Below are 25,606 nucleotides of genomic sequence, written 5' to 3' on the forward strand. Positions count from 1 at the left end.
CTGAAGCTCAGAGGTCATGGTAGCCAGCATGAGGCACTTTGCATCCATGGCATCATCAAGACGCTTCTGATAAGCATCCCTTTGAGCCTTAGGAGCATTGGCCGCAGGTTCATCGTCAGGGTTAGGTTGGGGTTCCTCAATAGCATACAGCTTTTTCTCGTGCATGAGGACTATCCTCAAGTTACGATGCCAATCAAGAAAATTTGTCCCAGACAATTTCTCTTTGTCAAGAATGCTTCGCAAAATGTTGTTTGAAGTATTGGTGTTTGACATGGTGATCTACAATTGTAAAAGTGAAAATATAAGTATTGAACAATTTTAATACACATTTAATTAGGCCTTTAATTAAACATGTGCTCCCACTATTTTACTCAAAACAAATGACCCTCGACATTTGATTCGGAAAATCCCGTTGGAAGATTTTCTAGTGAGAATGAGATCCATATTTCACTTCGTTTTAAGTCAGCGTTGGGCTGATTACACAAAACTTAGTTATTTAGGTAGGAAACTCCTTTCCAATTGTATCTCATACAACTCTCATATCCTTTCTATTGGGTGAATAACGCTTATTCTAATCCATCACATGGAATAACCCAATGCTTGCTTCTAAAGTCATATAATCTTATTATATTTTCTTTAGTTAAGTTAGACCCATTAAATAGCGATCGGATAAATAAATTACCTCACCGCAACTTATCAATATTGACAATGCACTCCGCGTTGGCAAAACCTACATTGATCGATATTGATCTTGAAGGGCGCTATTCGTTGGAAAGCGATAAAACTTAATATTAATTCCTTTGAGGGCTTTTATAATTAATTTGATCTCACCTTACCACGGCTTACATACAATGACGTCACTCCATACATAACATGCATCAACATACATAATATAATAAAGTGATATGGTTATGGCCCCTAGCGTGATTGTTCCCTCAAGCCAATGAGAGAACCTATGCTATATCTAAGAACGACCTATGCTTCTCCAAGATAGATCTTCATAGCTGTCCTTCCTGTCCTATTTGCTAATCTTATATTACATCACTACAAGAAACTCGTGTTCATACGAGGGAGTGAGATGAGAAAAGAAATTACATCAAGAGAATATAAGAGAGGCACGACACGCAGGCCGTATTTAAATCCCAAATAAAACGAAAAGAAGAACTAAGGCCATAACCATTCATCATGCAACTTTAATGACAATAAACACATAATTTATTATTATTAAATTAGTCCAATTAATAAAATACCATGATTGATCACCTTAATAAAATACCATAAAATATCAATTAATAAACACTTAATTTCGATGAACACTTCATCAATGAATCCTAATCGCACCAACACTTGATGCTTCAGATATAAACCCTAGCCGTACTCTGTTTGTATAACAACACAACCCTTGTATTGTTACAAAATTAATACAGTAATCATTCATCAAAACGTTTCAGGATTTTGTTCATCATAGACGATTGGATATATGATGCTTCACCAGTTATCGGTTCCGAAGCTCACGCTCACAATCATCCATGCTCACGACAATCACTTAAAACTTTCAATGAACAATATGTTCTGTTTATATAACAACACAACACTTGTATTGTTATAAACCCTAATACAACCACCATTCATCAAAACATTTCAGGACTGCTAGTTCTAGATGAACGATCGGATATATGATGCTTCACCATAAATGGTTCCGAAGCTCACGCTCACAATCATCCAAATTAAACGCCAATCACTCAAACATTCGAATGAATGACACGATCAATGTATCACATACACCGATGCGTCGTATCAGAAATATATATCACATATATATTTTAAAACCGATCAATCAAATTTTATTAATCCTTGTTATTATTATTATTAATACCGATTCAAAACCATATTAATAAAACAGTAATAAAACAACAAACCGATTCATGGTTTCACAAGTGGCTCTGATACCACTGAAGGAAAATCGTGTTTAAAACAGAGTATAAAACGCAGCGGAATTTTAAATTTTTCCTTCGATGGATCCTTGCGAATGGGCATGATCAGGGTTAAATGTTATACCTTTGATGAACTGAAATAGCAAACTCTTTGCTTCTATTCGTTGATCACAAGCACCACACGACGACAACACCTCTAGCTAGTCCACACGAACAGGTCTTCAACTTTCAGTGCTAGCTGCTACCAGATGAAGGCTTAGGAAGTGTGGTTAGGGTTTCAGAGCTTTAGGGTTTCTCTGAAAAAAACGAATTGTGAAAAGCAAGCACTCACTGAACTACACAAGCTTCTTATTTATGGAGTTTCTTGTGTGGTCAGTTGGGCCAAACGGTGTTTGGTCTTCTTAAGCCCAAAACCGTTTTTCACTAATCGCACCCTCAAAATAAGTCTTACTTATTTCTTCCATATCGACTGTCCTTATGTGTGTGACCCTGTAGGTTCTTATAACGTTGGTAATAATATTATTCTTAATATTATAAACAGTGAGCGGTATCTAGCAACACATCACTGCTACCCAAGTCACAAGAATGTCACGTGATCTGACAAACCTTTCCGTGATAAAACTCATGTGTCTAATTACCCTTTTACCCTTATGTCTATATTGAACACAAGGCATAGTACGTCACCCTTGTTAAGTTCAATATTGGGCCCATAGACATATCTCCTGTTATGTAGGAGGGGTAAATTCCATCTAGGTCACTCATGTCCCTTAGCATGATTCGTGGAATACCCATCAACCAACTTTATAGTCATCCTGTTACGGATAACTTTGAATGGCGACAAAGTACTACACTCCTACATCTAGGGAATATAGTGGTTTCAGGTCGAAGGGTGGAATACACCACTTATCACTATGAGAATATCCTATGACATTTCATAACATACTATGTAGTATTCTCATGGTGGGTCAATCCGATATAAATATTACTCTTAATATTTATATCTATGTGAAGACTTGATAACTCTTTATCTATGATCCGTGAGATGTGATCATCAGTCTATCAACATAATAGTCTCTATGTTTTGATGTTATCCCAATTCACATTAAAGCTCGACTACGGATGTTTTAAGAATAGTGTTCTTATGTGTAATGGACTCTCACGATTAAGTCACACTTAACGTTCCATTCAATGAACTTACTATTCTAGGGACTCTATTATTATTTAACACATAAACATAATAAAGAAAAGCCTTTATTAATAAGTAAATTATCCAATACAAGTATCATGCAATTATAAATAATTGGCCTCTAGGGCTTACACCAACACTCTTATAAGGTGGTTTAGAAGAATATTGTTTAGGCAGATGCTTCTGAGAACGTTCTGCTTTCCAGTGAGAGTGTTGCCTTTTCTTTTTATAGCAAAATGATTCAGCATGACCATTTTTATGACAAAAAGAGCATTTTAGTTTAAGAACCTTTTTGTTTTGATCAGGGATAAAGAAATTTTGAAAAGGCTTTTGTTTTTGATGAGTTTTAAAACCTAATCCAGATTTGTCAAAAACACTAACTTGAGATCCCATGATTTTTTCAAAAGTTTCAGTAGATTTTACAAAACATTTTATATCATTTTCTAAGATAGAAACAATTTCTTTTAAAGCAATATTTTCTTTGTGAGTCTCAGATTTTTCAAAAATTTCTTGATTAGATATTTCCCTTTTTTTCATATTTGAAATAACCTCTTTTAAAATGATATTTTCAGCTTTATATTCATCTCTTTCTTGAGTTATTTTAGTGACATCATCTCTAAGCTTACCATTTTGTTGAGTTATAAATTAAGAGTCATATAATAGGTTATCAAATAAATGTTCAGTTTTAAGGCAAGAAGCATAAGGTTCGAGTGATACCTCTTGAGTGTCTGAGTGTGTCATGTGGCACATCTTCGCTTCTTGTTGTTCTTCTTCTTCAAATGCTTCATCTATTTCATCCTAGGTAGCCATCATCGATTTATTTTTGACTGGAGGTTTTTGCCTTGTCTTTGGACAATCATTTTTGTAATGTCCAAATTGATTACATCCATAACATTGAACCTTGCTCAAGTCACTTTCGTTTCTGGTGTTATTTCTTTGAAATGAGTTTCTTATCTGGTTTCTTTTCATCATCAATCTTTGAATTCTTCTTGAAATGAGTGTAAATTCTTCTTCATCATCATCTTGAAGTAAACTATTATTATTTACAGTCAGATTGTTTTGAGAGTGTTCCATTACTTGTGACTCTAGAGCAATCATCCTTTTCTGTGTAGGTTTATCTTCTTGAATGATTGATTCATGAGCTTTCAGAGATCCAATCAAGTCTTCTAATTTGAGTTGAGAGAGATCCTTTGCTTCAGTGATAGCTATTACTATATGCCTCCAATCTTTTGGTAAACTTCTTAGAATCTTTCTTACTCTTTCATGTGCAGTGTAGGTTTTTTCAAGAGAGTTGAGTTCATTGATAATGATTGTGAATCTTCCATACATTTGATCTATGGTTTCATCTTCTTTCATTTCAAACAACTCAAATTTTCTCACACCTATATCAATCCTTGTTTCTTTAACACGACTTGATCCTTCATGATGATTTTGAAGAGTTTCCCACATTTCTTTAGCAGTTTTGCATTCCATGATTCTATCATGTTCTTCCCTGTTCAAAGCAGATTTTATAAATAATTTTGCTCTAGTATTTAAAAGTACCCGATCAGATTCTTGTGTGGTCCATTGATCTGAAGTTCTTGGAGTTGTTGAATCTTTAGCTGGTGGTGGAACATATTCTCCAACTTCAATTACATGCCACATGTTGTTGTCTTGTGATCTAAGGAACAGCTCCATTTTATCCTTCCAGTAGTAGTAATCCTGTCCTTCAAATAAGGGTGGTCTTGTTGATGATCCTCCTTCATTTATATACTTTGCCATTACTTCCTTCCTGAATCTTTTCCTCTAGCACTTGTTAAATGCTCAACCTTAGAGGCAGAGCTCTGATGCCAATTGAAGTAGCAAAGTTTTTCACAAGAAAGGGGGATTGAATTGTGAACCTATTAAAATTTACCTTTTAAAAATATAACTCAACAGAAAGCGTTAGAATGATCTCAGAATGATCTGGTTAGCAGTAAAACAAATTCAAAGTGAATTGTGTGCTTAGTGTTTACAGAAAATAAAAGATAAGGGAAGAGAGAATCAACACACAACAATTATACTGGTTCCCCCCCTAATAGTATGGGTTACGTCAGTCCCTCACGCTCCGTGAGTATCCACTATAATCTTGAGATACTAGTAATCTCAAATTACAAACCTCCTTGATCTAAACCAAGATCAATAACCTTAAGCCCTACAAGCTTAATATCTACCTCAGTCCTACAAACTAAGGTGTCACTCAATCAATAGTTACGTATTGATTTGAGCCAAACTTTTACAATGAATTGTTCGGATCACAAGTTTTCAAATGAAGAGAAAATCAAGTTGAGAAGCTAATAGAAGAATACACTCAGTTCACTCAATGATATACTGATCCAAGTATGTGATGTTAGAGAGCTGGAGTGAGAGTGGAAGTGTTTAATGACTTGGTCGAAAAAGACAAGTGTAGATGTTGAAATTTGTAGTTGAAACTCTTGAATCTTCAAAGCACCCAAGTGTGCTATTTATAGATGTTGTTTGTCCTTTGTTCCGTGGTCTCCAAGCAGGTTGGAGTGTTGCCAAAGACTAGCCGTTAGTCCTTTAAAAGATCAGATCAAATATTATTCAAATAATATTTGATGAGAGAGAAGATGCTTCTTGAGAACATTCATAGAATGATGATGTCATGAGGAGCGTGAGGTTGAGCATCTTTGAGCTGTATGAACTTGTTCTCCAAGAACAAGCACTGTTGAAGCCTTGGAAGATCAATTACAACAGCTGGATACAGCTGGAGAGAATCTTTTGATCAAGAGAAGAAAGTCTGCTTGATTCTGGAACGTTCTTAGATCGTTCTCCCAGAGTATTTTCTGATTCTTGGCCTAGATCAAATAGAGAGATGTGCATTGCTTGTTTTGATTTCGTGGGCCTCAAGATATTCATGATGATCATATGATGATAGCTGGTCTTCTTATCCTTTTACTATTCATGTGTACTTGTAAAAGTACAAGTAGCTTTCCATTGTAGATCAAGATCATAGTGAAATATATTTTATGAAGTCCTTTGAGAAGTATCATTTCAAACTTGTTGTCTCCTTTTCATTGGTCCATAAATGTCTTCAAATAATCTCTGAATAGAGCATGTGAGCTTGAGAAATAAATTGTCAAAGACATGTTCATGTTTATTCATTAAACATGACCAAATAGGAAGCTTTCTTTTGCTATCATTTAATCCTTGCTTTAAATGACTTATATCCTGTAGAGATTTTCTTCAATAAAGTCTTTTGCAAAAGTGCTTATTTGTCTCTTGTTCAGATGATATCAATTAAGTGCTTATTGTTGATGTATAGCTTTGCACGTGAGAAAAAGTGCAGACTGGAGAATGTTCTCTGATCATTCTAATAAACTTGCAGTTTTCAATCAATTTAAGTGTAGTGATATATAATGAATGAGCTTTTGTTCCTGTCTATATTAATCACTCAAGAGCACTTGTTAGATCACAAAACGATCAGAATTCACTTAAAATATAATTAAGATGTTTGTTATCTTTAAAACATCAAATTAGGATTTTGCCTCAACAAATACTAGTACAAAAAACGCTTTTTAAGTCAGTTTCGTACCCGTCTTAACAGTTAATGACAATATTAATTGAACTTAGAGCATCTCCAATAAGGGTATCTAAAAGAGTTTCATAAACTAATGATACAGTACCTTAATTTTTTTATCATTGGAGTTCCATGACATAGCACAGAGGGTATCAAAATTGATGATACCAGTACCTTAAATAAGGTACCGTATCATCAATTTAATGTTATTATTATTTTTATTTTTGGTATATAAATCCAATTTGATAACTTCCATATATTTCAAAACATTACCGTTTGTCATTAATGTATGATACTCAAAAAGTGGTATCACCATTGGAGTAAAATATGTATTGTTGGAGTAAGCCCTAAAAGCCAATCTATTTTGATAGAATCGTCTTTTGTATAATGACTTTGATTTATATATTTAATATATATATATATAATAAGGCATTTCTTTATTATGTTTGTTTCAAACTAATAAAGTCCCTAGAATAGCTAGTCTAATAAATGGAACATTAAGTGTGACTTAATAGTGAGACTCCATTAAACATAAGGACACTATTCTTAAAGTATCCATAGTCAAGTTTTACTGTGATGTGGGATAACAGTAAAACATAGAGACTATTATGTGAGTAGACTGATGACTTCATCTCACGAGTCATGGATATGAGATATCAAGTCTTCACATAGATATAAATATTAGGAGTAATATTTATATTGGATTGACCCGCCATGAGAATGCTACATAGTATGTTATGAAAAGTGTCATAAGTTATTCTCATAGTGATAATGGTGTATACCACCCTTCGACCTGAAACCACTATGGACCCTAGATGTGGAGTAGAGTACTTAGTTGCCGTTCAAACATTGTCCGTAACAGGATGACTATAAAGTCGGTTGATGGGTACTCCACAAATCATGTTGAGGGACATGAGTGACCTAGATGGAATTTGCCCCTCCTACATAACAGGAGCAATATCTGTAGGCCTCTTGATGGAATATGACTGATAAAATGCGTGGCCACGCCGAACTAAGTCAATATGAGATATTGAGCTTATTCGTTGCTCAGTATATTCTGGGATCAAGAAATAAGATATTGAACCATACAAGGGTGACACAATCTATGCCTTGTGTTCAATATAGATATAAGGGCAAAGGGGTAATTATACACACGATCGTTATCACGGAAAGGTTTCGTCAGATCACATGACATTCTCGTCACTTGGGTAGCAGTGATGTGTTGCTAGATACCGCTCACTGTTTATAATATTAAATATGTGATTTAATATTATTGCCAACGTTACGAGAACCTATAGGGTCACACACAAAGGACAGATAGATGAGAGAAATAAATAAGTAAGACTTATTTATAAAATAATAAGTAGGACTTATTAGTAATTAAATAATTAAGTATGACTTAATATTTAATTTATGAAAATAGAGAAATGCGGTCCACCGTCAGGTACGGTGAAGTGCTTGGTTTGATGACCACACAAGTAGTTCTATAAATAGAACCCTTGTGATGAAGTTTTGTAAGCTTAACCTAATTCACAAAGTGAAACCTAGCCGCCGCTCTCTAAACCCTATTCTCTCTGAATCTCTGGTGGAATTGGCTAGCACCGGTCATCGGAGAAGTTCTGTTCGTGTGGACTGAGTAGATGCATCGCTACTTTGCTTTGCTCGTGATCAGAAACAGTTTCTACCTCAAAGGTTCTGCACTTCAAGAGGTAAACACATAAACTTGTGGCTTTGTGTTCTTTGATTTGTGATTAATGGTTTAATCAAGATCCGTTCATCGGGATTGTTCCGCTAAGAGGATTAATTATTTTGAAAAACCCTCTTAAATCCCTTCAGTGGTATCAGAGCATCGGTTGTGATTAAATCATTTAATCCAATTACCTCTAATGCATATCAATAATTATATGGTTATATAATTATTGTCGGAATGCGTTTACATGATTCAAGCATGTTTATATGGTTTATATGTTTGTTTTGTCCGTCATATATAATTGATAGAAGTATGTATATGATACATAATTGATTTCTTTTAATTTGGTACACTAATTGAGTATATATGATATACTTATTAATTTGCTGATTTCTTTTAATTTGGTACACTAATTGAGTATATATGATATACTTATTAATTCGCTCATTCAGCCTAGAATAAGTAATTATTGTTCATTCGAATGATTAGTGTTTATGCTTCGGAACCGTCTTTTCTGGTGAAGTGTAAGTCACTACGGTCAGTCAGATTGAACAAGTAATTGCTTACCTATGAATGGAACGATAATTATTGTATAAACGCATCAAGTGTTGATGCAACAATTAGTTAGTAATTGAAAGAGATCTTGACAAATATAATTTAATTTTGAAATCATTTTAAAATTCAAGAAATATCTTTTGAAATTGTTTTAAAAATAATATTACCAATTTTGGGAAATAATTTTATTCAAAAGAGTTTTGATCAAATAAATCTTCATATTTGATAATTGGAGAATTGTCAAAGATTTAATTCAAAATCAAAATTGGATATTTACGCATTGTTTTCAAAACAGATTTTGAATTCATTTGATTTCTAAAATATCGGATATGAGCTGAATATATATGATTCAGGTTAAAAGGAAATAATTTTATTTAAAAGGCATGTTTATCTCGGTATTAAATCAAATTGAAATCGTTCAATAGGAATTATAATTTTTGGTACAAATATAGAATTTGGTACAAATATAGAATTTGGTACAAATATAGAATTTTTGGTACAAATCGTTCAAAAAAAATATAGGAATTATAATTTTATCAGTCATGAGTTTAATATGATTAAATCTCATGAATTTGATTGGCCGGATCCAAATATAGAAACAAATATCTCGTTCACTTATGTTGCTTTAGAGAACAATATTTGTATTCTTTTTGCTAGATTCAAATTTTTATCCCGTATACATACTGTTAGCAATTGAATTTATTTTTAATTAATAGTATAAAGAGTTATTATTAAATAGTATAATAGAGGTATATAGTTATGGCCTTAGCGTGTTTGACATTTATTTTATTTGGTTTAAATACGACCTGCGTGTCGTGGTTATTATTTTTAAATACGACCTGCGTGTCGTGACAATTTATTTACTTTAAATAATTGTAATTGCTCGTGATGACGGGAGACAAAGCCAAACAAAGGATGCCGATGGAGAAACTTGAGAAGTTTGCTCGAGGGTCAAAGAATTGTAATAAATTAGTTTATTTAATTCTTTCATTTTAGGAGGCCATAACTATACTACCTTAGTTTATTTTATGTATGTGATGCATGAGATGAATGTTTTAATTATATATGTTTTGAATATTTTATATAATTGTTAAACAAATATTTACATGAGTGTCATGTAAATTGAAACACGTTTTGTATGAGATACAAAATACGGTGAGATTAAATTTAATTAAAATCCCTTAAAAGAAATATTAAGTTGAAAGCTTTCCAACATTTAGCACCCTTCAAAATCAATATCGATCAATGTAGGTTTTGCCAACGTGAAGTGCATTGTCTATATTGATAAGTTGCGGTGAGGTAACCAGTTCACCCGATTGCTATTTATTGGGTCTAACTTAACTAAAAGAAATATAATATGATTATATGATTTTAGAAGCAAGTGTTGGGTTACTCCATATGATGGATTAGAATAAGTGTTATTCACCCAACGGAAAGGATATGAGAGTTGTATGAGATACAATTGGAAAGGAGTTTTCCTACCTAAAATAACTATGTTTTGTGTAATCAGTCCAACGCTGACTTAGAACATAGTAAAATATGGATCTCATTCCCACTAGAAAATCTTCCAACGGGATTTTCTGAATCAAATGTCGAGGGTCATTTGGTTTGAGTAAAATAGTGGGAGCATATTTAATTAAAGACCTAGTTAAATATGTTTTAATCATGATACAAATATTCTTATTTTCGTAGTTAGATATATTTGGCATATATTTTATATTTTACTGTAAAATGTCCTTACGAAGGATAAATAGTTCAGAAAGGAGTTTCTGAATTGGTACGTATTGAGAATTGTTCTCTCAAATACGAGAAAAACTACTAATGATTTTGAAAGAGTTAAAGTTGAAGAAAGAAGTAAGACTTCTTCATTGACCTTGTTATAGAAAGTTAAATTATCCACTTTTTATCTTAGGTATATGATACCGGTTGTTAATTTCATATTTGTTGAAATATGAAGTTGTTTTAAAGAAGTGATAATTTGACTATAGATAAAATCAACCTACGATTATAATGAAATAGTTTCATTGATCGTAGAAGTTGAGTTTGACACGGAACCAAATAATTGTTATTAAGTTTCATTTAATAATAGAAACATTGAACCTAAACCTTGTATTGACAAGAAAAAGGACTGCTTGCATGAATAATAGACAAGTGTTGTTACATTATTCCAACAATGTTTTCTATTCTAGTGTCCTAATCAAGTAATGGAATTGAGTTCCATCAACTTGATAACATTATATATAACAATCATGAAAAGGAATCAAATAAGATTTGAACCTTACGCATATTAGTAGCAATATTGTTTAGTATTAATAAGTGAGTCACACATTTCTAGATTCCATAGATAGGAATTTTGGACTCATTTGATTTATATCATTTGAAGGATGTGAGTTACACTTTTGAAAATAGTTCAGTATGTCAATTACCAAATAAGGTAAAGTGACATTTGATCTATTTGAAATATATACATATGAGATGTATATGAACTACTAAACTAATTATTTGCTAGATATAATTTTATTTCTTTTACTTCATTTACGTTACTAATTAGCTTAGTAGATGTGAATATGTGTGGTTGACACAAAGTACGATTCTTTGAATTTGTTCAAAGAATTTATGAAGTAAATGAATAATTTTGAAAAAGTATTAAGACCATACAAACAAGTCGTAATGGTAAATACTTAGATAAGGAGTATAGTAATAACTATTTATATTACATCATGTTTTACATGATTACAAATAAGATAGTCCTTTTATCTCCGATGACTCTTTCGAAAAAATTATTTTAATTAGAGTTATTCTTTACCCACAAAAGTTCCAATAAAAGAAATCATAAAGACACCATATTTGATATGGAGGTAAAAGTACCTAGTTTGACTTTATGTTAGTTTGGGATTGTACGGTTTATAAGATAAACATAATTCCAACTTGGATTAATGTGTATTTGTGGAGGGATCCTAAAGAAACTTAGAAATACTAATTCTACAACACTCTCTAGGACAAAAGTTGTTTTGTTACTAGAATTAAAATATTCCTTTAGAAGGAATGTGTCTCTAGAAGAGATAGTGGGAGTGATGTAGAACTTGAGTAAATTCGAGTACCACAAAACACATGTTTTTGAGAATGGAACATGAATCGGTTCAACAAGAGTTGTTGTTGGAGCACCAGTTCGAGTAGCACAAGACCTATATAAGTCGGATATGTCATATCACACAGTTGAGAGTCACGGTTTTACCATGACTCGACAAGGTGATATATGATGCTCATGGAAGATGAGAATGTGACTTATAAAGAGTCCATGTACACAAAACATATATGGATATTGTTTTGTCATCCAATTGAGTAAGACTCATAGGATAAATATGAGTCTTGTTGTAAAGACTCACATGGATGGTATTGTGAATACCTTTAAGGTGTGATTGAATGTGAAAGGTTTCACACAAATCATGATGCAATTATGATGAAACTGTTGGGTTTTTGTATGTTGGCTACATTTTGCAAAAACATATTTTAGCCAAGTGTTGAGACAAATGTGCTGACCCCAAGTGTTGTGACAAATGTTGGGACACTTTGGAACAACACCTGACTCTGTATCGTGCGCGCCAGCTAGCGGGTTTAAATTTCTACTCAATCTTTCGAAGATTTGATTGAAGAATTATTTCGTGGTTTCTTATACAACAAGGCGCACGTGATCAATGTGTTTCAGAAGGCAGCTGAACCCTAGTTCTATTTTCCAAAGGAATTATATTTTTGGAAAATATATTTTTGTGTTTCAAAAATAGAACTATTATTTTCAAAAATATATCTTGTGAAGATTGCTGCAGAAAATATAAAAGATTTATTTCAAATAAATCTTTGTGTGTTCCAGAAGATTAGAAGATTTAATTTTAAAATATATTTACAACAAATATATTTATGGAAGGAATATTTGATGCAAAGAAAGATTTGATAAAAATATATATTTTGCATCTAGAAGATTTCTTGGAGCTGAAGCATTATGAAAAGCCCACGAGGCTATGCTATTTAAAGGGTGCTGCTAACCCTATTTTATGAACCGAAACTTGAAGCTAAAATAGAATATCAAAGATGTAGTCTTTTAAGGGTTTCGTGTCTTTAAGCCACTCTCTAGGAGAGTTGGTGTAAAGTGAACCACTCGGGTTGTGAGATGGTCACTATGTCCTCACTCAGAAACCTATAGGTAATGAGTTGAGTATTGTAATTGGAGGAAGCTTTTAAGCAACTCCAAATTGTGAACTTAGTCGTTGGCTAGGTGGTGATGTTATTGAAGCGTTTCTTCATCTTTGTCAAGGAGAGTGTCTCCATTATGTTGTTATTGAAATCCTTACTGGTTGTAAGGTTGAGGGGAGTGAGACGGGGTCTCATATCTAGGAGTTCCTAGGTAGAAGTGTCATTGGGTAGGGATTAAGTGAGGAGTTGTAAACGGGGGAGTTTAGCTCCGAATTAATACTACTGATAGTGAATTTCCTCCTGGATTGGTATCCCCCAAATTAGGCTGTTAGGCTGAACTGGGTTAACAATTATGTGTGTCGTTTATGCTTTTCAGTATATGTTTTTAATGCTCTGTTTTATTGTTCTTACTGCTAAGACAAGTGTTGCGACAAGTGTCGGCACATCGTGGACAACACTTGTCTACTGTGTACCAGAATTTCAATTGGTATCAGAGCAGGCATCCTGTTCTGTATCTGGGTGAGATCCTAGGGAAGATACTTTCTGGTTATGAACAAGTAAGGAATACTGAAAAGTTGTTTGGACTTGAAGAAGTTCATATTTGTTTGAATGGTCCCTAGAAGTGGAGGATGGACTATTCATGGCACGATGTATAGCTTTGATGTTTGAGCTTCTGTATGGTTTGATTTATTTTCAAACCTATGTTAACCTGTTGCACATGAAGTGTGGAGTTTGTGCAAAGGTCATTATGGTGTGCCTGAAGTTTGTTGAGGAGTTTTCTGGTTTGAATTCCGCTGCATACATATATGATGGGAAAACTCCTGGTGGTTTTGAGTGTGCTACACTCTGTTCTCCTCTGGTGAGGTTCAACTAACTTGTTGGAGATGCCAACGATACTTGAGGGTGATCTCAAGTCCACTCATAAAGGCACTCATATATGAGTTTGTTGAAGAGAGATCTGAACGAAGTTGTGAGCAATTTATTTTTGCTTCTAACCCTAAAAGCCAACTTCCAGTGGCTTTGATAAAGGATCTCTTGGTGTGTTCCTTGAGAAGGGGACTGATGTCGTCCCAGATGTTGCTACATCTGACCAGCAGTATGCAGAATCTTGTTGGATTTATTTTGACACTAGAAACTTATGGTTGACTTCTTGGGTGAGTTTATTTCTGATCCAAGTAAGTGGTAGTGCAGATGTGTGTTTTGCTTTTCCTGTGTAAGCTTGATAAAGGATCTATTATTATGGTACCTGAGAAGGGGACTGATGTGCTCCCAGATGTTGGTACATCTGACCTGCAGATTATGCAGAATCGTGTTGGATGACAGTTGGGCATGTAAGGTGCTTGGAATTATGCATAGGAGTGCTCAAGTTGTATGGTCAGAAGAAGCTTATCTGCCTATGTGAATCAGAATGTGGAGGTTCTAATCTTTCTTTAGTAGTATGCTCTAGCAATGCATGACTATTGATTCCACTAGTAGTGGATGTAAGGGCAGCAAAATATTGTCAGATACTGAGGTCTGATAATTGTCTTTGGTTATCTACTGCAAGTCACTCGAGAAAAGGGCTGATAATCAGAATCTTAGTCAAGCTTTTAAGCAAACTAAGAAGTTTTGGAGTTTGTGAGTGACTTCACACTTATTAAGCATGACATCTTGCCTATTCAAAAGGTCATGATACAGAGTGTGGTTCTGCAAGGACAGTGATCAAGATGTGTCCTTGTTAAGTAAAAGGGTTAGAGTGTTGTTCAAACATGTGTGGATGATCTGGTATTGAAGGTTAATCAACTACTGATGGTTGATCCTCTTGTGTCCCCCTGCTGTTGTTAATTGTGACTTTGGTGCTTCCACTAAGGCCACAAGTGATTGTGTTGGTGAAACTCTCAAGGAAACTATCCCTGAGACAAATGTTGTACCAAGTGTAGGTACATTTGTGGCACCTGCAACTGCGACATATTTTGATACATCTGCAGCACCTGAAACTATAATAGATCATAATGTTTCAGATATTTCTTACCAGATGAATACTACTGAGAAAGAGAATACTACAAAAGTAATTATGACTGGTAATAATTCTGCTGATCACTGTGTTGTGAACTATAAATCTGATGAGAGTATTAGGTCTTTGTTTGCTGATAAAGAACCTTCTGTTGACAAAAGTGTGGGTGATGATCCTGATGTTGTCATTGTGAATGATATAGTGGCTGGTAACAAGTCACTAGATAAGACACCTAGTGCTAATGTTGTAGGAAGAATCAGAAGTAGGGCTGGTAAAAATGTGACAACTGTCAATACACTTGTCCAGAAATCTAAATCATGAAAGGTGACAAGATTTGTTGGGAAGAAACCTTTTTACGGTCCACCAAGGACAAAGAGTAATAATGTATCTGTTACTGGGAGAAGAAAAAGAGTCTGAAAAGAAAGAACCCCCTTCTAGTAAATCAGACTTTGAAAGGGAGACAAGTGTAGCTACATTTGGTGACACATTCAGAAGAAGTGTGAAAGGAATGAAGGTCTGATGAGAACAGTGTCTGATCTAGGTGACTGTTTTGATAAGCTGGTAAGGGGATTTGTAGTGAATGTTGGTGACAATTGTGATGATCCTAAAAAACCCTGAGTATAGGCAGGTTTTTGTGAGAGGAAGGTGTGTTCACTTCTCACCCTCTATAATCAACAAATTTTTGGGAAGAAGTAATGAGGAAGTAGCTGAGCTGAAAGTCACAGATAATATTTGTAGAACAATCACTGGGAATAGGCTGAAGCAATGGCCTTGTCAAATGAAACTTTCTGCATCTCAACTATCTCCTTTATATGCAGTTCTGAATAAGATTGTTGTTGTTAATCGGGTTCCTACCACTCATTCCAGTAATGTAGCCAAAGAATTGGCTAGGTTCATTTATGTTGTTGGAACTAAGGCCAGGTTTGATTATGGTGCTTATGTCTTTTATGCCACTTTGGAACATGCTAAATCTTTTGCTCTACCCATAGCATTTCCTACTTTACTGTGTGGTACTGTTCTTGACCAACATCCAAATATTCTTGTGGACACTGATGTCCCTTGTAAAAGAAAAGGAAAGCTGAATATTGAGCAAAGGCTGCTTGCAGGGACAAATGTTGCAGCAGGTGTTGGTACATCTGTCCAGCAAAAGCTGGTGCTCTCACTAGGCAGCAAATGATAACTGACTTGATTGAGTCTAGTAGAGCTCTCAGGAAACTGAAGACTGTGATGATCCTTTGAGCAAAGAATTCATGAAGGTTTTTGACATGGGTAGATGTGTTGAATTTTCACCTGATGTGATTAATAAGTTTTTGGGCAGGAGTGAAGAACCTGAAGCTGAGGTAGAGTTTTCTGACAGTGCTATAGGCTTGAGTAACTTTATCTACACTGTTGGTACCAAGACCAAATGGGATTTTGACTCTTATATTTTTCAAACTACTAAGCATGCTAAGCCTTTGGATGTGAAGATGCCAACAACATTTCCAATGTGCTTTGTAGTACTATTCTTGATCAGCATCCTAGTATTTTGATCAGCTCTGATGTTATCTGTAAGAGGGAATCTCCTCTGACATTGCACTATAGACTAGTTGAAGGGACAAATGTCTCACATAATGTTGCAACATCTGGCACGAAAACTTCTAGGTTCATGACCAGAAAAAGAGATGATTGCTGATTTGATGAGACCTATGCAAGTTGAAAACCTTGTTCGAAAGAAGTATGTCTTTTTAGTTGTTGATGATTCCTCCAGATTTACTTGGGTAAATTTTATTAATATCGAATCAAATGTTGTTACTCATGTTAAAGGTTCTGTCAGTTCAAATGTTGTGGGTAGTGTTGGAACATCTGTCAGATGTACCTCTGAAACTTTCAATCTGGTATGAATGTTGCTGTTGTTGATGACACTATTGTTGAAATCGTGCATGTGTCATCTTCCAAGGTTGTTGGTTCTGACACTTTGTCATCCCTCACTAAAGTTGTGGTTGAGTCCCCCAAAGGAACCTAACATAAGTCTAATGTCATATCGGATGTTGAAACATCCTGGACCAACCAGTTAGTGTTGTTGAAACCTGTTCTGCAATCCCCCAAACTTATGCTGATATGGTTCTGAGAGTCCTCAATCTAATAAGGTTGAAGATCAACTAATGGTGGTTTGGAGTATTAAGGTTTTGATTGTGGTAGAAGAAACTAATCTTGATGATCTTCCACTTGACCAAAGTTGTTGCTCAAAGTGTGACTAAAAGAGAACTAGCATGGTACGATTGTTTGGATGTGCATTCTGCTGAGAAGTATTATATGTGTTCAAATGTGTTATGATCAGATGCGATAATGCTCAGATATGTGATGATCAAAGGTGATTACTACTATGGTAAGTGATTGTTTCAGACCTGTTTCTGAAACCTCTAGTTTGATGTTCTTAAGTGATGACAATATATCTATTGTTGAAGATGCTTTTGGTATATGTCTCTTGAGATTGACACTGAATAATACTCATCTGTGTTGAATAACTTGTCTGTTCTGGTACGAGATGTTGTAACATCTGTCTCAACATCGTGTTATCTCAAGTGTTCCAACATTGTGTACAACATCTGTCACCAAAATGCTAGAATGTGGTTGACTATGAGCCAAATATTGAGGATGATGTTCTGGGCATCATTTTCACTTGACAGGAAGAGAGTTGACATCTCTTCTGTCCTCTTAGAGAATGTTTCATTCATTTTGAAGAAATTGTCTAGAAATAGAAATTTGTGTTTTAAAGGAGATAATGCTATGAGAAGCTGGATTTTTGGTAAGTATGTTTTTAACTATGAAGCAAGCTACAACGTTTATGGTGAAGCTACCAATAACCTTTATGGGTGTAATCTCTAAGAGTATTATGAGACAACTCTTTGAGATTGAAAGATCAGAAGCACTCCAAAGCCAAAAAAAAAGGAATGTCTTTGACTTCTGACTATAGATTTCTTTTGTCGGACCACATGTTCCTAACATTGTTTTCTCTGCCGGTTGGTACATGTTGGTTCCAAGAACAATGTTTTCTCATGCTCTTGTCATGTTGTGGAAACAAGGGGAAAATGTCTATTTTATGAGTGTTAACTATGGAGTTTGATGTGGTAGATATGATATGGTTCCTCCACTTCTGATATATATCTGATGAACTATGTATCCCATGGGGTTATATTTGGTTGTAGTAGCTCTGTGCACTATGTGGTTGATGTGATGAAGATAGTATAGGTTTATGCCTTGTTACTTATGATCTTCATGCTATACTGTTGGAGTTTGGTCATGGTATTGTGGATGAAAGCGCGCATGTTCTCTTTCCACTACTTTTGTTCTTCGTATCTTTTGTGGGCTAGGCCATGGATTTCTAGCACCTGTATGTGCCTATGGTCTGGAATATCTGCACTCTGGATATTTCTGTTTTTGCTACTCTGTGTTCTGATATGTATGATGTTTGTCAAAATTATGACTAAAAAGGGGAAGTAGTGTGTGTGTGACAAGTGTGTGGACAGATGTTCTTACATCTGGTGACTGTTTCTGTGCTAATGCTTCTATGCTCGTATTGATGTTCTTATGCTTTTATGCTCGTATTGAGGGGGAGTGTGAGTTATATATATGCATATGTTGAGGGGGAGTAATGCTATTCAGGAGGAGTAGTAGTGTGTAGCTAGCCTGATAATGCTAGCTTATGCTCTGATAGTGTGCTTGATGGTTGTGGGAGTGCTATGTTCCTGATGTGTGATGTCATGCCTGATGTCTAGACATCCTGATCTGATGTGTGAGAATTTATTTTTCTCAGTATGTGGTTCTTTTGTGAGAGTTTAGTTCTCTCTGTTATGTAACTTGCACTTCTGATACTGCTATGGTACCTCTATGCCTCTGTTCTTTTGTTTAATGCACACTGACTTTATTTGTCAGAATTTGTGGCTAAAAAGGGGGAGTAGTGATCTGTGATATGTAAGATCTATCTGTGTGGACAGATGTGCTGACATCTGGTATCTGCGTGATGTGTGGACAAATGTGCTGACATCTGGTGTGTATGTTGTTGCGGTTCTTTCTGCGATGTGTTAATCTTCTAGGCCTATGTCTGAGTGGAGTAAATGTTACCTTCAGCTCTGTGTGATGTGTTGCAAGAATTCCAAAAAGCATTTAAATTTGTAGCATAGGGCATGATCATAATCATAGTCATAGAAATATGGATGATTCATCGTGCTTAGTCATAATCATAGAAATATGGATGACTTTTATGCTTAGGATCACAGTCATAGAAATATGAGTGATTTAGGTCACATTCATAGCAATATGGGTGACTTAGTTAGTTACATTCATAGAAATATGGGTAACTTGTACATGCTTATTTATGAATGCACACATGTGTGTCTACAACAACTATTAAGCGTTAATCACTCTGATTGAATGCTTCTGCTATTACAAGGATGTTGTAGTTCCTATGGTTGATTACATTGTATGCTTGTGCTCTGTCATGCATAAATTCAGGGGGAGTGGTAGTATGAATAAGTGACAAGTGTGATGCCAGATGCTGAGACATCTTGGCTTTATTCTCTGGTGGCTGGAATTTATTTTTCCTAGTTCTATGTTTGTGGGAATTTATTTTTCCCTGGTGATCTTTTGTTGAATGGATGTACTCTGATTATAGGAGTTTATTTCTCCTATCTTTGAATCCACTATGAGAGTTTATTTCTCTCTATCTGCTCTGTGAGGCTATATGTGTTTATTCCTCCTATTGCATGCCTCTGATGGTACTCACCTCTCTTGGAAGTAGTCTTACTATGTGTTACTTTCTTTTTTCTAGTTGTGTGATCATGTTGACTTGAAGGAAAGGTAATATTGTTGTTTTAGCCAAAATTTGCCAAAGGGGGAGATTGTTGGGTTTTTGTATGTTGGCTACATTTTGCAAAAACATATTTTAGCCAAGTGTTGAGACAAATGTGCTGACCCCAAGTGTTGTGACAAATGTTGGGACACTTTGGAACAACACCTGACTCTGTATCGTGCGCGCCAGCTAGCGGGTTTAAATTTCTACTCAATCTTTCGAAGATTTGATTGAAGAATTATTTCGTGGTTTCTTATACAACAAGGCGCACGTGATCAATGTGTTTCAGAAGGCAGCTGAACCCTAGTTCTATTTTCCAAAGGAATTATATTTTTGGAAAATATATTTTTGTGTTTCAAAAATAGAACTATTATTTTCAAAAATATATCTTGTGAAGATTGCTGCAGAAAATATAAAAGATTTATTTCAAATAAATCTTTGTGTGTTCCAGAAGATTAGAAGATTTAATTTTAAAATATATTTACAACAAATATATTTATGGAAGGAATATTTGATGCAAAGAAAGATTTGATAAAAATATATATTTTGCATCTAGAAGATTTCTTGGAGCTGAAGCATTATGAAAAGCCCACGAGGCTATGCTATTTAAAGGGTGCTGCTAACCCTATTTTATGAACCGAAACTTGAAGCTAAAATAGAATATCAAAGATGTAGTCTTTTAAGGGTTTCGTGTCTTTAAGCCACTCTCTAGGAGAGTTGGTGTAAAGTGAACCACTCGGGTTGTGAGATGGTCACTATGTCCTCACTCAGAAACCTATAGGTAATGAGTTGAGTATTGTAATTGGAGGAAGCTTTTAAGCAACTCCAAATTGTGAACTTAGTCGTTGGCTAGGTGGTGATGTTATTGAAGCGTTTCTTCATCTTTGTCAAGGAGAGTGTCTCCATTATGTTGTTATTGAAATCCTTACTGGTTGTAAGGTTGAGGGGAGTGAGACGGGGTCTCATATCTAGGAGTTCCTAGGTAGAAGTGTCATTGGGTAGGGATTAAGTGAGGAGTTGTAAACGGGGGAGTTTAGCTCCGAATTAATACTACTGATAGTGAATTTCCTCCTGGATTGGTATCCCCCAGATTAGGCTGTTAGGCTGAACTGGGTTAACAATTATGTGTGTCGTTTATGCTTTTCAGTATATGTTTTTAATGCTCTGTTTTATTGTTCTTACTGCTAAGACAAGTGTTGCGACAAGTGTCGGCACATCGTGGACAACACTTGTCTACTGTGTACCAGAATTTCAGAAACCTTTATTTCAATCATAGTGCTTAAACTCATTTGATTCCACTTGCAATTATTGTATGTTTTACTACGAGTTCTGGCAGATGGATAACGAGGTTCCATTCCTTAATTGGAATGACCTTACATATGTATTTGACATATGGATAGGGTTTCGTTAATCTAAAGGATGCTAGAAAAGTATATAAATTACAAAATTCATTTATGAATTTGTTCAAATTTCTCAAAGTTGAATTATCAGTTTTATTGATCAAGTTTTATGAAAACTAAGATTAATAAAGGAACTCTTGTGCACACAAGAAAGTCAGTGGGAGTATTTAAATTAATCTGGTATTGTATGTGGATGACATACTGATCATCAAGACAATTTTCATACACTACACATGTAAGACATGATTAGGTAATTGTTTCTTGATGAAATACTTAGGCGAGACTTCCTAAAAGTTAGGAATCAAGATCTATAGAGATAGATTGTTGACATATCTCAACCTTAGCCTATGTACAAATTTGATGAAGTGTACAGACACCTCATGTGCTTAATTTTATTGAAATTATTTCATACGTCACATGATGTATTTTTGTCTCAAAGACAATATCCAACCTCATTGGATGAGAAAGGGATGCATGAGAAGTATCCAAATGCTTTGGCAATTGGATTGATCATGTATATCATGATATGTACTAGACCAGATGTACTATATGCTATTAGCATAAACAATATGTACCAATTATTTCTAGTGATTGTCATTAGATCACCATCAAGAATATCCATGGATATCTTAAAATCACTAAGGATGGCTTCTTGATCGGATCTGGAAATGATCATTGTAAATGAGTTACAATGAAACTGATTGTCCAAAACCGAAGAACAGTATACCCAGATTGTAGTCTTGAATAGTTTGTTTCATAAGATGAGGCAGAAAATTGTTTTCCTTACGTTGCAGATTCCCTTGACCTCATTAAAGATGGTATTGGTTTAATCTTGCAAGCAACGGAAAACCATATCTCACCAACGATTCAAATACAAGTTTTGACACTTTATTTCTTTTGATAGAAGATCAAAAGTGTAAATTGGAAGATGTATCAGGTACCAACATAGGAAAGAGTTCCTTATCCACTAATAGAAAATCTTGCATAGAAGATGCTTGATGATGACGCTAGCCCAATAGATGTTGAGTTAATATCTGATTGGCTTTAGTGCTAGTGGGAGATTGTTGGAGTAAGCCCTAAAAGCCAATCTATTTTGATAGAATCGTCTTTTGTATAATGACTTTGATTTATATATTTAATATATATATATATATAATAAGGCATTTCTTTATTATGTTTGTTTCAAACTAATAAAGTCCCTAGAATAGCTAGTCTAATAAATGGAACATTAAGTGTGACTTAATAGTGAGACTCCATTAAACATAAGGACACTATTCTTAAAGTATCCATAGTCAAGTTTTACTGTGATGTGGGATAACAGTAAAACATAGAGACTATTATGTGAGTAGACTGATGACTTCATCTCACGAGTCATGGATATGAGATATCAAGTCTTCACATAGATATAAATATTAGGAGTAATATTTATATTGGATTGACCCGCCATGAGAATGCTACATAGTATGTTATGAAAAGTGTCATAAGTTATTCTCATAGTGATAATGGTGTATACCACCCTTCGACCTGAAACCACTATGGACCCTAGATGTGGAGTAGAGTACTTAGTTGCCGTTCAAACATTGTCCGTAACAGGATGACTATAAAGTCGGTTGATGGGTACTCCACAAATCATGTTGAGGGACATGAGTGACCTAGATGGAATTTGCCCCTCCTACATAACAGGAGCAATATCTGTAGGCCTCTTGATGGAATATGACTGATAAAATGCGTGGCCACGCCGAACTAAGTCAATATGAGATATTGAGCTTATTCGTTGCTCAGTATATTCTGGGATCAAGAAATAAGATATTGAACCATACAAGGGTGACACAATCTATGCCTTGTGTTCAATATAGATATAAGGGCAAAGGGGTAATTATACACACGATCGTTATCACGGAAAGGTTTCGTCAGATCACATGACATTCTCGTCACTTGGGTAGCAGTGATGTGTTGCTAGATACCGCTCACTGTTTATAATATTAAATATGTGATTTAATATTATTGCCAACGTTACGAGAACCTATAGGGTCACACACAAAGGACAAATAGATGAGAGAAATAAATAAGTAAGACTTATTTATAAAATAATAAGTAGGACTTATTAGTAATTAAATAATTAAGTATGACTTAATATTTAATTTATGAAAATAGAGAAATGCGGTCCACCGTCAGGTACGGTGAAGTGCTTGGTTTGATGACCACACAAGTAGTTCTATAAATAGAACCCTTGTGATGAAGTTTTGTAAGCTTAACCTAATTCACAAAGTGAAACCTAGCCGCCGCTCTCTAAACCCTATTCTCTCTGAATCTCTGGTGGAATTGGCTAGCACCGGTCATCGGAGAAGTTCTGTTCGTGTGGACTGAGTAGATGCATCGCTACTTTGCTTTGCTCGTGATCAGAAACAGTTTCTACCTCAAAGGTTCTGCACTTCAAGAGGTAAACACATAAACTTGTGGCTTTGTGTTCTTTGATTTGTGATTAATGGTTTAATCAAGATCCGTTCATCGGGATTGTTCCGCTAAGAGGATTAATTATTTTGAAAAACCCTCTTAAATCCCTTCATGTATGAGTTGCATAAATATTACATGGCGTTGTAGGATCCACTTGTTAGTAACTTATGATACCCAAAGTGGTATTACCATTGGAGATGCTTATATAACCAATGAGAATTATATATGCACATCGAGTCAACGTTTAAAAAGTGTCATCAAGACAACATTAACCATATAGCCAATAAAAATTGCACTTAAAGGTCATGGAGACAACATTTAATGAGGGTCAACGAGACAACTTTTAATAAGGGTCATTGATGCAACATTAACCAAATTTATATAGTCAATAAAAATTGAATTTTTTAGGGTCATCGGGGCAACATCTAATAAGGGTCATCAAGACAATTTTTAATAAGGGTCATCGAGGCAACTGATAACACTGAAAAATATAGTATTTATTTTATAATATTAGTTTAATATTTTATTATTTTCTTTGCATTTTAGTAGTATTATTATCATTTTTTATTGTGTATTACAGGTATTTCCGGAACTTCTCGAAATAAAAAAAGTTCACAAAATTAATGTCAAGTGGATAAAAAAGACATTGGATCAGATGGAAGAGAAGCCCAAAAGAAGTTGGACGAACAAGCCAAGCCCACATGCACTTGGCATGTGCCAAGCACATGTGGTCCACACAACAACACATGGCGTTGGCCATGCTTGTGGCACTCGCCACACACATAAGACATGGCGCCGGCCATGTGCCTTGTGGCACCCGCCACAGGCTTTGCACACATGGCGCCCGCCATGTGCTTTGAAGTACCCGCCACGTAGTGTTTCCTTCCTATTTTCACGGGCACGTTTCACACGGATTTATCCTCAACTCAACTGCTCCTCAGATTTCGGCGTTCCTCAGATTTCGGTGGAAGCAACTAAGATATGCACGTTTCTTATAACGGAACAACGGATTCGAAGGAGATATTTGTATCTCATAAAGACTATAAATAGAGAACACCAGTCAGTGTTTTTCACACATTATTCTACGCAGACTTAAGAGAAAAATTCAGTTTAAATTTCAGTTGTTAAGTAGTCTTAGTTTACGGAGCAAGGTGTGGTGTTGCTGTTTACACTTCCAGTTTCATTCAGTGTCTCTGCTTTCCTTTGTTCCGGTGTACCTGTACTAGTTTCACTAGTATTTGTAAGTTTTAATAACAGTACTTTTATTTTATTCAGTCTCAGTATTATTATATTCCAGTTTGATATTCATATGCTCTGTTTGATTTAAAGTTACTCTGTTTAAATGTTTTGTTCAACTAAGAATTATTTAATCAGTATCATGTCAAATAAAATCATGCGTAGCTAAATCTATTTAACTGGAATGTGAATTAGGAAGCTAATTTGGATTTGGTAATTAATCTGTGACTTACGTTTTTAATCTAGTTTTCTGTTCAGTTTTTAATAGTTAAAATTAAAGATTTTGCACGAGAGTGAAAATTAACTAAGGTATAAATTAATAGCGCGACAGTGTGAGATTTGTACCGGATAGTAAAAACTGAACATTAATTTTAAAACACCGCGACAGCTCTTTAAAATTAATTAAACTATATTAGTTTTCAAAAAGTATTTTATAAATAAATGTGAGAGCGAGAGTGAAGCATTCATTTATATAATATAGTATTAGTTCAATAGCGCGACGGCGTGAGACTATATTTTTAAACTAATGTCGTTTTGAGAAAACTAGATCTTTTTAATTAAATTGAATTGATTTTCAAAAAGT

At 34.8% G+C, this 25,606-nt stretch overlaps 1 protein-coding gene across 1 annotated transcript; it reads right to left on the reverse strand.

Annotated features, from left to right (window-relative positions):
* Positions 1–3,918: 3,918 nt before the first annotated feature.
* On the reverse strand, positions 3,919–4,881 carry LOC123895276. Its single transcript, XM_045945533.1, has one exon. The coding sequence runs from the start codon at positions 4,879–4,881 to the stop codon at positions 3,919–3,921; it is 963 nt and encodes a 320-aa protein (XP_045801489.1).
* Positions 4,882–25,606: the final 20,725 nt, after the last annotated feature.

This window comes from Trifolium pratense, linkage group LG1 (genome assembly GCF_020283565.1).
Source record: "Trifolium pratense cultivar HEN17-A07 linkage group LG1, ARS_RC_1.1, whole genome shotgun sequence".
NCBI lineage: Eukaryota > Viridiplantae > Streptophyta > Magnoliopsida > Fabales > Fabaceae > Trifolium > Trifolium pratense.

What these genes read in the sequence shown, in the direction of transcription:
- LOC123895276 (XM_045945533.1), bottom strand. Translation starts at nt 4,881, where the DNA reads ATGGCAAAGTATATAAATGAAGGAGGATCATCAACAAGACCACCCTTA.